Source organism: Miniopterus natalensis, chromosome 5, assembly GCF_054644295.1.
Source record: "Miniopterus natalensis isolate mMinNat1 chromosome 5, mMinNat1.hap1, whole genome shotgun sequence".
In the NCBI taxonomy this organism is placed as follows: Eukaryota; Metazoa; Chordata; class Mammalia; order Chiroptera; family Miniopteridae; genus Miniopterus; species Miniopterus natalensis.
The window spans coordinates 6,394,307-6,408,850 of NC_142085.1; the positions used below are offsets into that span (position 1 = coordinate 6,394,307).

The following is a 14,544-nucleotide window of genomic DNA, read 5'->3' on the forward strand; positions in this document are numbered from 1 at the left end:
AGCTTTTCCTCTAAGATCAGAAACATGGTGATGCCCACCTCACCACTTTTATTCAATATGCTTCAGGAAGCCCTAGCCAGAGCAATGAGTCAAGAAAAGAAAATAGAAGTTATACTAATCAGAAAAGAAAAAAAATAAAACTGTCTTAATTTCATGATGACATGATATCCCTGTGACAGATGTGTGTGTGTGTGTGTGTATATATATATTCCTAAAAACTCGATCAAAACACTCTTCACACTAATAAATTAATTTAGTAAATTTGAAGATACAAAATAATATACAAAATTAGTTGTGTTTCTATACCCTAATAATAAACTAACAGAAAAAATAATTAAGAGAATAATCCTGCAGCAAAAAGGAATAAAATACTTATGAATAAATTTAACTCAGGAAGTTGAAACCTTCACATTGAAAACAGTACAACATTGATGAAAGTCTGAAGATACACATATGTGGAAAGATATTTCCTGCTCATAGGTTGGTGGAATTAATATTGATGAAATGCCCATACTACCCAAAGCTATCTACAGAGTCAATGCAATCCCTATTAAAGTTTCAATTTTCATAGAAATGGAGCAAGCAATTCTAAAGTTTTTAAGTTACCACAAAGACCACAAATAGCCAAAGCAAACTTGAAAAAGAGGAACAAAGTGGAGGCATCATATTCCCTGCTTTCAACTATATTATAAAACTAGAGTAATGAAAACAATATCATATCAGCATTAAAACAGACACAGAAATCAGTGTCACAGAATTAAAAGCCCAGAAATTAACCCCTGCATGGCTAATTAACGTATGGCAATCAAAGAACATACTATAAGGAAAGTATAGTCTCTTCAATAGATTGTGTGGAGAAAACTGGACAGTCACATGGCAAAAGAATGAAACTGGACCACCATCTCACACCACACACAAAAAACCAGTCAAAATGCATTAAAGAGTTGAACATAATACCTGAAGCCATAATTCTCCAATAAAATCTTAGATGGTAAGCTCCTTGACCTAGGTGTCCACAATGGTTTTTTAGACTTGACACCAAAAGCAAAGGGAACAAAAGCAAAACTAAACAAGTAAAATGACAGCAATAAAGCTTCAAAAATACAGCCTACCAAATGTGAGAAAATATTTGCCAATCATATATCTGGTAAGGGATGAATATCCCAAATGTATATAAAAATGCATATATCTTGTAAGGGATGGACATCCTAAATGTATGCCCTGGCTGGTGTGGCTCTGGTTAGAGCGTAGGCCCACGGACCAAAGGCTCTCGGGATGATTCCCAGTCTAGGGCGCATACCTGGGTTGCAGGCTCGATCCGAGGCCCACGTTGGGGCACACAGATGTTTCTCTCTCTCTCTTCCCCTCTACCACTCCTTTCCACTCTCTCTAGAAAACAATGGAAAAAATATCCTCAGTTGAGGATTAAAAAAACAAACAAACAAAAAACTCATAAAACACAATAGAAAGGAATGACAATCTTTTTTTAAAAAAATTTTATTATTGTTTAAAATATTACAGATGTCCCTTTTTCTCCCCAATGACCCATTCCACCCCGTTCCTTCCCCTTCTCCAGTCCCTCTCCCCACCATCATCCATGTCCTTGGGTTGTGTACATATGCATATAAATTATTTGGTTACTCTCTCCCCCTCCACCCGCCTGCCCTCCTCCATCCCTCTGACATTCATCAGTCTCATCTACGCTTCCATGTCATTGAATCTATTCTGTTCATCAGTTTATTAAGTTCTTTAGATTCCACGTATAAGTGAGATCATGTGATATTTGTCTTTCTCTACCTGGCTTATTTCACTTAGCATAATATCTCCAGGTCCATCCCTACTGTCCCAAAGGGTACAAGATTCTTCTTTACAGCTGCGTAGTATTCCATGGTGTAAATGTCCCACAGCTTTTTATCCACTCAGCTACTGATGGGCACTTGGGCTGTTTCCAGATCTTAGCTATTGTAAACTGTGCTGCTATGAACATCGGGGTGCATATATTCTTTCTGATGAATGTCTTAGGATTCTTAGGATACATTCCTAGGAGTGGAATCACTGGGTCAAAAGGCAGCTCCATTTTTAATTTTTTGAGGAACCTCCATACTGTTTTCCATAGTGGTTGCACCAGTCTTTATTCCCACCAGCAGTGGACATCATACTCAATGGGCAAAAACTAAAACCATTTCCATTAAAAACCGGAACAAGACAGGGATGTCCACTTTCTCCACTCTTATTCAACATAGTACTGGAAGTCCTCGCCATAGCCATCAGGCAGGAAGAAAACATGAAAGGTATCCAAATTGGAAAGGAGGAAGTAAAACTGTCATTATTTGCAGATGACATGATATTGTACATAGAAAACCCTAAAGACTCCATCAAAATACTACTAGATTTGATAAATGAATTTGGCAAGGTAGCTGGACACAAAATCAACATCCGGAAATCAATGGCATTCTTATACACCAACAATGAACTTTCAGAGAGAGAAACTAAAAAAGCAATACCATTTACCATTGCAACTAAAAAAATAAGATACCTAGGAATAAACTTAACCAAGGATGTAAAAGACCTGTACTCGGAAAACTACTTGATACTGAAAAAAGAAATAGAGGAAGATTTAAACTAGTGGAAGAAAATACCATGCTCATGGATTGGAAGAATTAATATCATCAAAATGTCTGTAGTACCCAAAGCAATTTATAAATTTAAGACAATCTTTTAAAAAATGGGCAGAAAGGCTGAACAGTTTTTCAAAGAAAACACACCAATGGCGAAGGGTTACATGAAAAGATGCTCGACATCACTAAGCAGGCAAATGGAAATGAAAACTCCAATGAGACATTCCTTCACATCTATTAGAATGGCTATTATTAAAAGCACAAAAAAGAAAACCTACAAATGTTTGTGAGGACAGGGAGAAAAGGGATCCATTGTGCACTGTTGATGGGAAGGTAAATTGGTGCAGGCACAGGAGTTAATAGTTTTGGGGTCCACAAAACAATTAAAAATAGAGAAATCATATGACCCATCAATTCCACGTCTGGGGACTCATTGAAAAAATAGAAAAATCACTATCTCAAAAAGATATCTGACCCCCATGTTCATGCCGACTTATTTACAATATGAAAACAACCTAAGTGGCCATTGATGGATGAATGTATAAAGAAAACATTATCTGTATAATTAAGCTATAAAAAAGGACATCCTGCCCGGCCGGCATGGCTCAGTGACTGAGCATTGACCTATGGTCCAGGAGGTCACGGTTCCATTCCCAGTCAGGGCACCCGCCCAGGTTTTGGGCTCAATCCCTCAGCGGGGGCGGTGCAGGAGGCTGCCTACTAATGACTCTCTCTGAAGTTATACATACACAAAATTGATTATTGGTTATCAAAGGGGAAGTTTGGGGGGAACGGGGGGAAAGGGTAAAGGTGCCCAAAAGATATGAACTTCCAATTCTAAGATAAATAAGCTCTGGGGCTATAACACATTTGGTGACTATAGTTAACAATAGTGTATGGTACACTTGCAAGTTGCTACAAGAGTATATCTTAAAATCTCATAAAATAATTGTAGCTAAGTGTGGTAATGGAGATTAACTAAACTTATTGTGGTAATTATTTTGCAATATATACAGATATCAATCATTATATTATACACTTAAAAATAATACAATATTATGTGTCAATCATATTTCAGTAAAAAAATATAGCCTTTGAAACTTGAAAGAATTAATGTGTAGATCACAGATCAGCAGTACTGCATTGGGCCAGATTGTAACTATTTAAGCCTTTAGGACAAGAGGGAAAACCAAAGATAATGCAGGTATTTATAAGCATGTGTAGAAAATTGAGGGTATGTATATCTATATAATAAGATAGGAAAACTTTTTCACATTTTTTGACAAAATTAAAAATGTAATAATAAAGTACTTTTTGATAACAGGCCTAGTAATAAGAATGGAACTCTTTTTGTTTCAGGGCTGGGTGATAACATTTTGTTTAATTGAGGTTCAAAATTATTGTTTGCTGTCTCCAAATTGATTACAAATGCTCATCTCTGTCTATTGGTAATGAGATTTTATGTATTTCATCTTGGAAAATGTCTTTTCACTCACATAAAACTGGAAAAATTCTGATCTCAATCCATAGGCATTGATGCTACTTTATCACAGTCATTGTCTGGATGCCTAGTAGCTCAGCCACTTTACTTCCATTCAGTTCCAAGAGCTTGGATCCCATAGTCCCTGCTGAGATTTTGCCTGTCCTCTCCTGTTTACAGCTGCCTCTTGTTTCTGCTTTGGCAGTGGTAACCCCAGTCTCACCCAGGTGGCTAATTCTAGACGCAGCCCAATACTGGATCTCTACTTGCCAAGGACAAACATCTGTCCTTCCTATCCCACTGCCTACCTGCTAGTTTTCTGATTCCTGGGCATGCTCACAAACTCTATGTAGGTTTTTCTGCTTTCCCTTAAGACAGGCCCTCCCTCCTTGAAGTTGACCACCTGCACAACTATCCCTGCTCTTATGTTCCTTAAGGTCTCCTTGCTGTACCAAACTGCTTCTTCCAGTTGCTGGACTGCGGCCTAGTATCTGGCTCACCTCCACCATCCTCTCTAGTGCCTGGTTTCTCTGGGCCTTTCCAGTCTGACTTGTCCAACTCTAACCAAGCTGGGACCAGGAAGGGTAGGTTTATGAGACTTAAGGAAGCCCCTGAGGCTTCCCACACATAGAAACAAGTGGGTTTTCTCTGATTTTAGAAAAGAAGGTTTCTTTTGCTGTGCAGAAGATTTTTAGTTTGATATATTAGTTTTGCATTATTTTTAAGAAAATAATCAGATTGCATTTCAAAAAAAAAAGTATTAATTTGCAAGTTCTGCTACTATACTCTAACAAAGTATCACAAAAGGAGTAGCATAAACAACAGCAATTTATTGCATTATAATTGTGGAATCCAGAAGTCTGAGATCAAAGTGTTGACAGGGCCATGCTTGCTCTGAAGGTGCTAGGGAAAGATCTGCTCCAGGCCTCAATTCTGACTTTTGGTGGTTTGCCAGTAATCTTGGATGTTCCTTAATTTATAGCAGCAAAACTCCAGTCTTCACATGCATCTCCCTGTGTGCATGTCTGTGTCCAAATTTCCCTTTTTATAAAGACTTGAGTCCTATTGGATTAGGGACCCACTCTACTCCATCTTAATTAGTTACATCTGCAAAGACCCTGTTTCCAAATAAGGTCGCATTCTGGGTCACTAAGGGTCAGGACCTCAGCACATGATTTTTGGGTGGTGGTGAGGGAGACAGTTCAACCCCTCACCTAGAGTGTACTGAGAAGGAAATGAGAATCAGGGGGAAATAGGGTTTTTAGATAATTATTTTGAGAGGGTTGATTATAAAAGACAGAAGAATGCGTAAGGGGATATGGAGATGGTTGAATACGTGCATTGTTTTGATTTTTAGATGGGTAAATTTTGAAAATTTTAAGGTTCATGGGAAAGAACTAATAGGAAGGCTGAGAGGAGTAAGGGGCGTGTCCCAGGACCAGAGGGGGCAGTAGGAGTAGAGAACAGGTGGGTTGTTCTTTGTAAAGGAAGAGAAAGACTTCTCTTAATACAAGTTTGACAACAGTAGGTTTACAACTGTTTATTAAATAAAACCGTAATTAATAAATAATACAAGGATAAGCTGTCTTTCCTGTAGTCACCACCATAAACCTACTTTTGCCCCATCCAGCATAACGAGGGAGGAGTCATGGAGAGTGCAGAGTTAGGTAGGCTTGTTATATTTATTATTGCAAAGATGAGGCTATTTCCTTCTAATTGATTCTTATTACTATTATTTTCTTCAAAGTGGGAACAGAATTAGTGGAAGACAAGCTGTAAGTTTAAAGTAAGGAGACTTTTTAATGAAATTGACTGTGCAAAAATAAAGAAATGCAGCCGCCTGGAGAGGCTCAGTAGGATGACCAGATAGTGCTGGTGTCCAAGGTGTGACAGGTGCCTGCCTGTGTACAGAGGAAGCCATTTGCTCATGTGTGAGAATTTCTAGAACATGTTTAGTGGACAGAATGAGAAATGGATGATAAGATTCATCTGTATCTGGGGCTTTGTCACGTCTATATGAAAGAGGACAATGAAGGCAGAGGTTTTCACGGATTTGCTAGAGAAAACTTATAATTGTTAACCATGGTACCTAAATAGAAAGGGTAGGAAGTGAGTCAGCAGTGATGATGAATCAGGAGAAACTGAGAACCCCAAAGAGACCGACACACTGGAGGAGCAGGGGCAGCTAAGTCACCAAGCACAGGACTTCCAGCTCCTGCTTCACCTGATTACTCAGCCCGGACGCCATGTGCTCCCATTCACAACGGGAGGGTGCGCCAGTTAGAATTAGATTCAACCACAAGTGACAAATATCCAACATAGAAACGGCTTAAAGAGTAAAAGTTTATTTCTCACTGAAAAGAATTCAGGGATTGAGCAATAGTGTAGTTTTGGGGTTTTTTTAAGATCTATATTTTTCTGTATTTTATTTTATTTTTTCCATCACCATGTACCCAGCCTGTACCCTCTTCGACCTCCACCCATTCCTCCCTCACAATCACCACACTGTTGTCTGTGTCCATGAGTTCTTTCTTTTTTTTAGTTTTTAAATTTTATTTTTGTGTAAAATATTACAGATTCCCTTTCTCAAGCTCTCAGCCATCCTATCATTGACATGGTCAGAGATGTCCTTAGAGTTCCATCCATCAGGCCACCTTACAGCCATCGGTAAGCAAAGGCAACAAGAAGACACACAATTTTCCTTTCAGGACACATCCCGGAAGCCACACAGAACAATTCAGCTCCTAATGCACTGGTCATTATTTAGTCACATTCAGCAAGGGAGGCTAGAAAATATAATTTTTATGCGAGGCTGTCATAGGGCATAATAATAATAAGAGGAGCCTGTAACCAAGGAAGGAGGAAAAATGATATGGGGCCCAACAGGCAGTCTGTGAGCAGAGCTTCATTCTGAGAATGAACCAGGAAGGTAGAAAAAAATCAACTTGTGGCTGGTGGGGAGAACTGTGATCATCTCTGGGGTCCAACGTCATCATTACTCAGAGAAGTGTAGGCATATGAATTCCATCACCTCTTCTCCTCCATGTGGACTATGGTCAAGGGGCCTGAGCCAGAGGACCAAAGTCTGAAAAGTGGTCTTAAGACACCACTAAATGTGTCCTGGGGGAAGGTGAAAATAGGGGATCCATCTGGCATGTTACAGAAAGATACATTTCCAGCCTCATAATCCAGGAATATCCCCACATGAAGGGGTCTTTCTCTTAGAGTAAGACGAGTTTCTGGGGAGGTAAGAGCCCAGTATTCCCTGTCATAGAGCCTGATGGCCCAGAAACCATTCTGTGGGGACATAGTGATCCTCCCCTTCCTTTTTACATTATCCCTACAGATTCCCAGGTCCCAGGAATGGCTGTCCCCAACCTCCACCTCCCAGTAATATTTCCTTGAGCTGATGTCCTGCTGACCCAGCACACAGGGAAGGTAGTCAAATCTCTTTGTGGAGCTGGGTGGGTCTTGACAAGTTTCTTGCCAGGTTACTCGTTTCCCACCTTCAGACAGCAGGAGGGCAGGGTGGGCAGTGTCTGCATCCAGGGTCACATTTACTGCAAAGACAAGTGGACCATCATGTTTCCTGGAAAAGGCTCAGTTGCCTGGGCCAGAGGGCCTCCATTCTGTGAGGGCTTCTCTGGTCCTGGGTAGACCCAGCTCACCTCCACCTGTCTTCCCTCGAGGCTACTTCAGAAGGATCAGGGTCCTTACACTCACTACCACCTTACACTCACTAACTTTCTATTCTTCTTTCTTCCAATCTGCAAGGAACAAATAAACATGAAAACCTACCACCTGAAACACAAAGCTGCCTGTCATCCCAGAATATCTGGGAAGCACTAATTCAGGAATGACGGAAGCAGAGAAAAACGTTTGTTCATGGGCTGTCACCTCTTTTTGCAGTTGCTAAAGTCAGTCTGACTGAAGAGCTGCCTCATCCTTAGGTTCTCCATCTAACGTCTCCATGTGGAGATGGTCTATGACCTACTGAGGATGTTGGAATGGTAAATAAGGAATATTATATGTCTAACCAAATAACTTTTTATTCCTATGGTTTCCTTTTCCTTTACCTACCCTCAAAGTATGATGTGAGATACAATATTTTAAATAAGTGCTGGTTTTCTTTCTCTGACGGGCTTATTTGCCTTAGCATAATAATCTCCAGATCCATCCATGCTGTCCCAGAAGTAAGAATTCCTTTTTTTTATGGTTGCATGTATTCCACAAATGCCATATGTTCTCACTTCTATGAGGAATCTAATGAACAAACTAAGCTGACAAACAAAGTAGAAACAGAGGCATGGATTCGCAAAGCACATTGACAGCTGTCTGAGGGGAGAGGGGGGACTGGATGAAAGAAGGTGAAGGGGTTAGTCAAAGGACATGTATGCATAACCCACAGACACAGGCGACAAAGAGGTGATGGCCAGAGGAAAGCTGGGGAGGGGGTGGGTGGAGGTGGTTGAAGGGGGGAGGACATCTGTAGTAGTGTCAACAATAAAAATAAAGTTTAAAAACTGCTAAAATTTAGTATTTCAAACACATTATCTGTTAAAATATTGGGTAATCTATTGATTTCATGAAATATGTGTTTTGTAGTTTCTTTTATTTTCAATATATACTATTGCACACATTATGTGTTCATTTAAGATGTTTTCAATAATAGAATATTCTTTGTCAAAGTCCATGTCACTCACCGGCATAAAATAATGATCTAGTCCTGCCTGCAAAAAAACAAAACAGAAAATGATTCCTTTTTTTTTGCTTTTGTTTCATGTTTTCTCTCATTGTATTTTCCATTTATCTCTGCTTTGTCATGTGTCTCCTTCTGAATCATTGGACATTCTCTTTGTATGCTATATCTTTATATTCCATTTTTCAAACATATTGATCAAACTGTTGAGTGAAGGCTAGAAAAACAGGAAATCAACAAAAGGTGGGAGGAACAGAGGAAGAGTGGAAGGAGTGTGCATAAAATAAAGACAAGAAGGAAGGAGATGAGGGAGAACTTGTGGCTTGAATGTCAGAAAAAATTTATTGAATGTTACAAAGATAATGTTTTAAATGCTTCTTTGCTTACTAAAGTATATTTTATTGTATTACTTACTGTATCTTATCCGATCCTATTCTAAGAGAGACAGAAGATTGGAGGCATAACTCATAGGGCTTGAACTGAGCCTTCCTCTCATCACCCACGCATTGGAGAAAAATTACTTAAGATAGGAAATGACATCATGAGATAAAGTTGATATGACTTCCTCTAGTGTAACAATATCAATCATTTGTCTTTAATTTAACCTTATAACTTCTTTAAGAATAAAATGCAAACACAGGACAGGTATTTTAAAAAGTGATGAGGAGAATACAGTAAAGGCGCCCATCTGGCCAGAAGTGCATCTGCAGCACGAGTCAGATGTAGCCTGCCACCTACATTAAAGAGATATATGCCCAAATGCCATTCAATATAAAAACAAAAGTATAATCAAAAATATTATTAGAAGTGGGGGCTATTATACTTTCAGAAACACCCTAGCATATTAGCTTCTCGAGTCATTACAGAAAAAAATTAGAATTTATATATATATAAATTTTCATATTATATATATAAAATCATTGCACTTTTTAAAAATATAAATTTCTTCTGGATACATAAAATGATTTCATTTTGTAGAATTAACTACTATGCCAATAAAATGCAGAAATGAAAAGAATAAATACTACAGTTGTGTTAAAAAGCCAGGAAAAGTTGTGCAAAATATTTGTTTACTCTTTTTTTTTCTTTCTGTTTTGCTCAATCCCTCCAATAATATGGTGATTTTTGGGGTGAGACATGGGGGAGGAGCATATAGAGGAGACAAACGGTGTTGGGTGGAGACTTGACTTGTGGTGCTGAACACATAATACAATGTACAGATGATGTGTTGTGGAATTTTGCACCTGATACCTGTGTACTTTTGTTAAACAGTGTCACCCCAATAAATTCAATGAAAAGGAAATAAATATATTTGTATACTTGTGAAGCCTTAGGTAATATGATAAAGGTCATTGGAAGATTGAGCCTCATGTTACAGTTTCCAAAAAATGACAACAGAATTTACATATCTTTCATAGAACAATGGATGGAGAAACCTACTCAGCAAGTTTTTTGACTACTTTCATCTCTTAGGGTTTGGCGAAGTATCAATTGCAAAGAAATGGGCCCAAACACATGACAGAAATAGAGAGTTGAGATGTTTTCCAGAAATATATATGAAATAGAAACCATGGGTATATCAATCTAATGCTCTTTATCTCACCACTTCTTAGTGAAATTATAACAAGCCACTGGAGACAAAAGAAGCCAATGTTTTTAAAGGAGAAATGGTATGGAATAAAAAAAGAAAAATTAGAAAGAATGAAACACATGGGGAGAACTTAATATAGGAGAAGTCCATACACAAAACTTGGGCAGGGAGTGTAGACATCAGGAGAAAGAAAAACCAACAGATGACATATATTTAAAAGGTAGGACATGTAAGACACTAAGAAAAGAGTCATTTTAAAGGGGTCTGGGAGTAATGAGTTGTCAGAAAATTTACCAATATTTTTCTGCAACACTTCTGAAAAGAAAAATGGAAAACCAATGTAAGTATCTTGAAAAAGGAACACAAATGAAATTTAAATTTCTTGACAAATTTGTATGTAAAATTAAAGTTAGGATGCAGATAAACACAACACACTTTTCATGGAGACGGATGCGGGCACACACACAAATACACACACACACACACAAACCCTAACTGAGAGCTCATATTTATGCAGAAAATAGTCTACAAAAATTATAAGAAGGGATAAAAGGAGAATATTTATTTATTTTATTTAGTTTATTTATTTATTTTTAAATATATCTTTATTGATTTCAGAGAGAGGAAGGGAGAGGGAGAGAGAGAGATAGAAACATCAATGATGAGAGAGTCATTGATCGAGCCCGCAACCCGGGCATGTGCCCTGACTGGGAATTGAACCCCGATCGCCTGGATCCTAGGTCAACGCTCAACCGCTAAGCCAAGCCTGGCCGGGCGAGAATATTTATTAAAATCAGAAAAAAAGTAATATTGCAATGATGACTACTTTTAAAACTGTTCTTAATCCCTTAATAACTCTACATACTCAGAATTTTATTTTTTGATTAGATTACTTTTATTATTGCAGCACTGTAGTGATGAAAAGTTGCTTAAAGCACTGAATTAGAGAATAATGAATCACTGGTACTGAGAAAATGCAGGGTTAGTTTTCAGGCATATCTATTAACACTTTTGTCCACCTATGTAACAAATCCTAACACTATTTGGATTTCTATTATAATTTATGCTGAAATGAGCTAATGTAAACAAAACCACTTGAAAGGAATGGAAGTGTACAAATGGTGAAAGAGTTAAAATCAAATAACCTAAGTATTTGTTCTAAAAAATATATGCAAAAATTTTAAAAATACCAAAACTTCAAAGTTATATCATTAATAAAATGTAACTGAAGGACAAGATTGAGCCTACAGGGTGGGTGAAAGAGTGAGACTCGAGGTGACACTATACCAGAGCCTGACGGGATTTACTCTCGTGTTTGACAGGAAAAAGGAGGAAGTGCCCTGATCCTCACCCTGGGAATCTGCTCTCATCCCTCAGAATGCGCAGAAAATGGCCCCTGGAACTTGGGAAGCATTGGCAGAGGTCCTCAGGGAGAGGCCGTTTATGGACAGTGTGTGTAGAGTGGAAATCCCGTGCCTCTGAGCCTCATCGTCTGCATCTCACAGGATTCACACTGGAAATGGGCCAAGTCTCCGGGGAGCAGGGAAAACGCTAGTTCCTAGGGAAGGGCAGGTGTGAGATGGAGAAAGGAAGAAACTGGCAGGCATGGGAGCGAGGAAGAGCAACGGGACACAACCTCATGTGTGAGAAGTCTATAAACACAGAAATTGCCGAAGGAGGAGCAGGGCTCCAAAAGCCAGGCGAGCCGATCGATGTCATGAAGGGAAAAATCAGACAATGCAGAGGCATCAAGTCAAGAATAATGTTTTTAAGGTGACTGGAATAAAGCGTTGTCTGGAATAACTTACCCAATTTTCCCTGAAGGATTTCTGAAAAGTAGAATGAAAAGAAATTGTAAATATCGTGGGCAACAAATGTAAAAAAGATCCAAATTTATCATACATAGTCGTACAAAATTAAACCTGTCTGCATGCAGATGGACACAGGACGCACACACACACCTGCCCAGGCACAAGCACATGCAGCGACAGAGGTGGCAAGCTCTGGTTTGCTCAAAGACTATTTTTGCAAAATTAAAAGGGGGGAAATGTCGAAATGTAGTATATTCAGAAAAAAAAAAAAGGAATAGAGTCCCGTTCACTTATAAAAATACTCTCAAATTCTTTTGACTTTTCTTCAGATTGTGTGTTGATTAGCTTTACTTGTGGTTCAATAGATTTCACAAGCCCTGTGCTACTAACTGTGCCTACAGGGTGGGGCAAAAGTACATTTACAGTTGTTTGTTAAGTAATACAAAAATTTAATTAACCTGTAATAATACGAGGACGAACTGTGCTTCCTGTAATCACAAGTGTAAACCTCCCTTTGCCCTAATCTCTACTCATGTCTCACGCTTGCCGTAGCTACGCTGTACATTATGGTCTCAATAAAAACATATTTGGATAAGAGTAAGCAACTGATTCTACAGGAAACCCTGCATGGCTTAGAAGACGTGTAGAAGTGTGAAGCAATGAATTACACATCAACACAAAGGCAGGAAATGTGAGGGACAACAGGAAAGCAGTCATTTTAAAGGGACTGGGAGTAAAGGCCATCTCAGTTCACTTACCTTCTGAAAAAGGAGATGGAAAAATGAAATAAATTTTATGACAACGAAATGCAAAGAAATTTCCAAAGTATTACAAACACTGTATGTACAATGATACTAGGTTCCAGATAAGCCACACGCAGGAGCCGGTGAACACACACACACTCGCTCACCCAGACCCAAATTCATCCTCACAGGCATGAACCCACACCCTGGCTGAGAGCTCCCTTTTGAGGACACTGAAGGGGAAAGAAACGAATGAACTTGATGCACTGAGACTATTACAAGAAGAGTCGTCCTGGCCATGATCTTATGCAACATCTTGTTTCCTCCTGACATTATTGTAAATATCGTGGGCAACAAATGTAAAAAAAAAAATTCAAATTTTTCATAAAATACTCGTACAAAATTAAACCTATCTGCATGCAGGTGAACACACCCCACATCCTTAAGAACAGTAGTGGAAAGCTTTCATTAAGTTACAGAGGACTGTTGAAATCTAAACAGGATTAACAGTATAAAAATAGTGAATTGAAATTAAAATATTAGCAATACAATTGTTATTTACTTCAAGATTTTTTAAATTTCAGTTGACTTTTTGTAGTATCTTCATATTATTATCATTATTTATATGCTAGTTTTAACAAATTCTCTTTTTCGTAATATATATCCATGGTTTTGTCAAAGTAAATTTAGTCATTCATTAAATAACACAATAATTAATAAATTAATAGTAACACAATTATACTTTTTTTTTTGAATTCACAACTGTAAACTCACTTTTGCCCCTACCCTCTACTTATGTCTTATGTGTGCAATACCCATGTTGTATATTGTACTTGCTACAAAAATAGACTCGAATGACATGGACCCACTGCTTCTGGTGTAAATCTGTGTTAGGTTCCTGTGAGCTCTATTCACAACACATTTGTCAAACCAAATCTTGTTAAATCTTCTTCTTTAATCTTATATTTACGTTTTGGGGTGAAAGTTGGTTAATAAAATTATACAGGTTTCAAGTGTACGTTTCTATGATACCATCTGAATATTGAATTGTATGCTCACCACTGAAAATGAATTTTCCTTTCATCACCACACATTTATCCTACCCTTCACTTACCTGTCACCATCCTTCCTTCTGGTAACCACTGTTCCGTTGTCTGTTTCTGTTTGTTTTTTTCTGTTTGTTCAGTGCTGTTTTGAGTTTTATATTTTATTTATGAGTGAAATCATATGGTACTTCACTATTTTTGTCTGACTGACTTATTTCATTTAGCTTGGTACTGTTAATATTCATCCATGTTGTGTCAAATGGCAGCATCTTTCCTTGGGGCTGAGTAATATCCCACTGTATGTATGCACCTCGTCTTCTTTATCCAATCATGTACCCAGGTACACTTCAGTTGTTTCTATGTCTTGGCCACTGTGAATAATGCTGCCATGAGCACAGGGGTGCATATACTTTAGCAAATAAATGCTTTCTTAATTTGCTGGTCGATATCCAGGTGAGGGGCTGCTGGGTCATATGCTTACATTTTGAGGAACTGTTTTCCACAGTGGCTGCACCAGTGTAAATTCCCACCAGCAGTGAATGAGGGTTCCTTTTCC

At 38.3% G+C, this 14,544-nt stretch overlaps 1 protein-coding gene across 1 annotated transcript; it reads right to left on the reverse strand.

The window, feature by feature from the left end:
* Positions 1–7,125: 7,125 nt before the first annotated feature.
* Positions 7,126–14,066, reverse strand: LOC148093015 (butyrophilin subfamily 1 member A1-like). Its single transcript, XM_087817230.1, has 4 exons — positions 14,057–14,066; positions 12,958–12,960; positions 8,802–8,828; positions 7,126–7,658 (listed from the first exon to the last, which is right to left on the reverse strand). Exons 1-4 carry the CDS (start codon positions 14,064–14,066, stop codon positions 7,126–7,128), a joined length of 573 nt encoding a protein of 190 aa, XP_087673356.1.
* Positions 14,067–14,544: the final 478 nt, after the last annotated feature.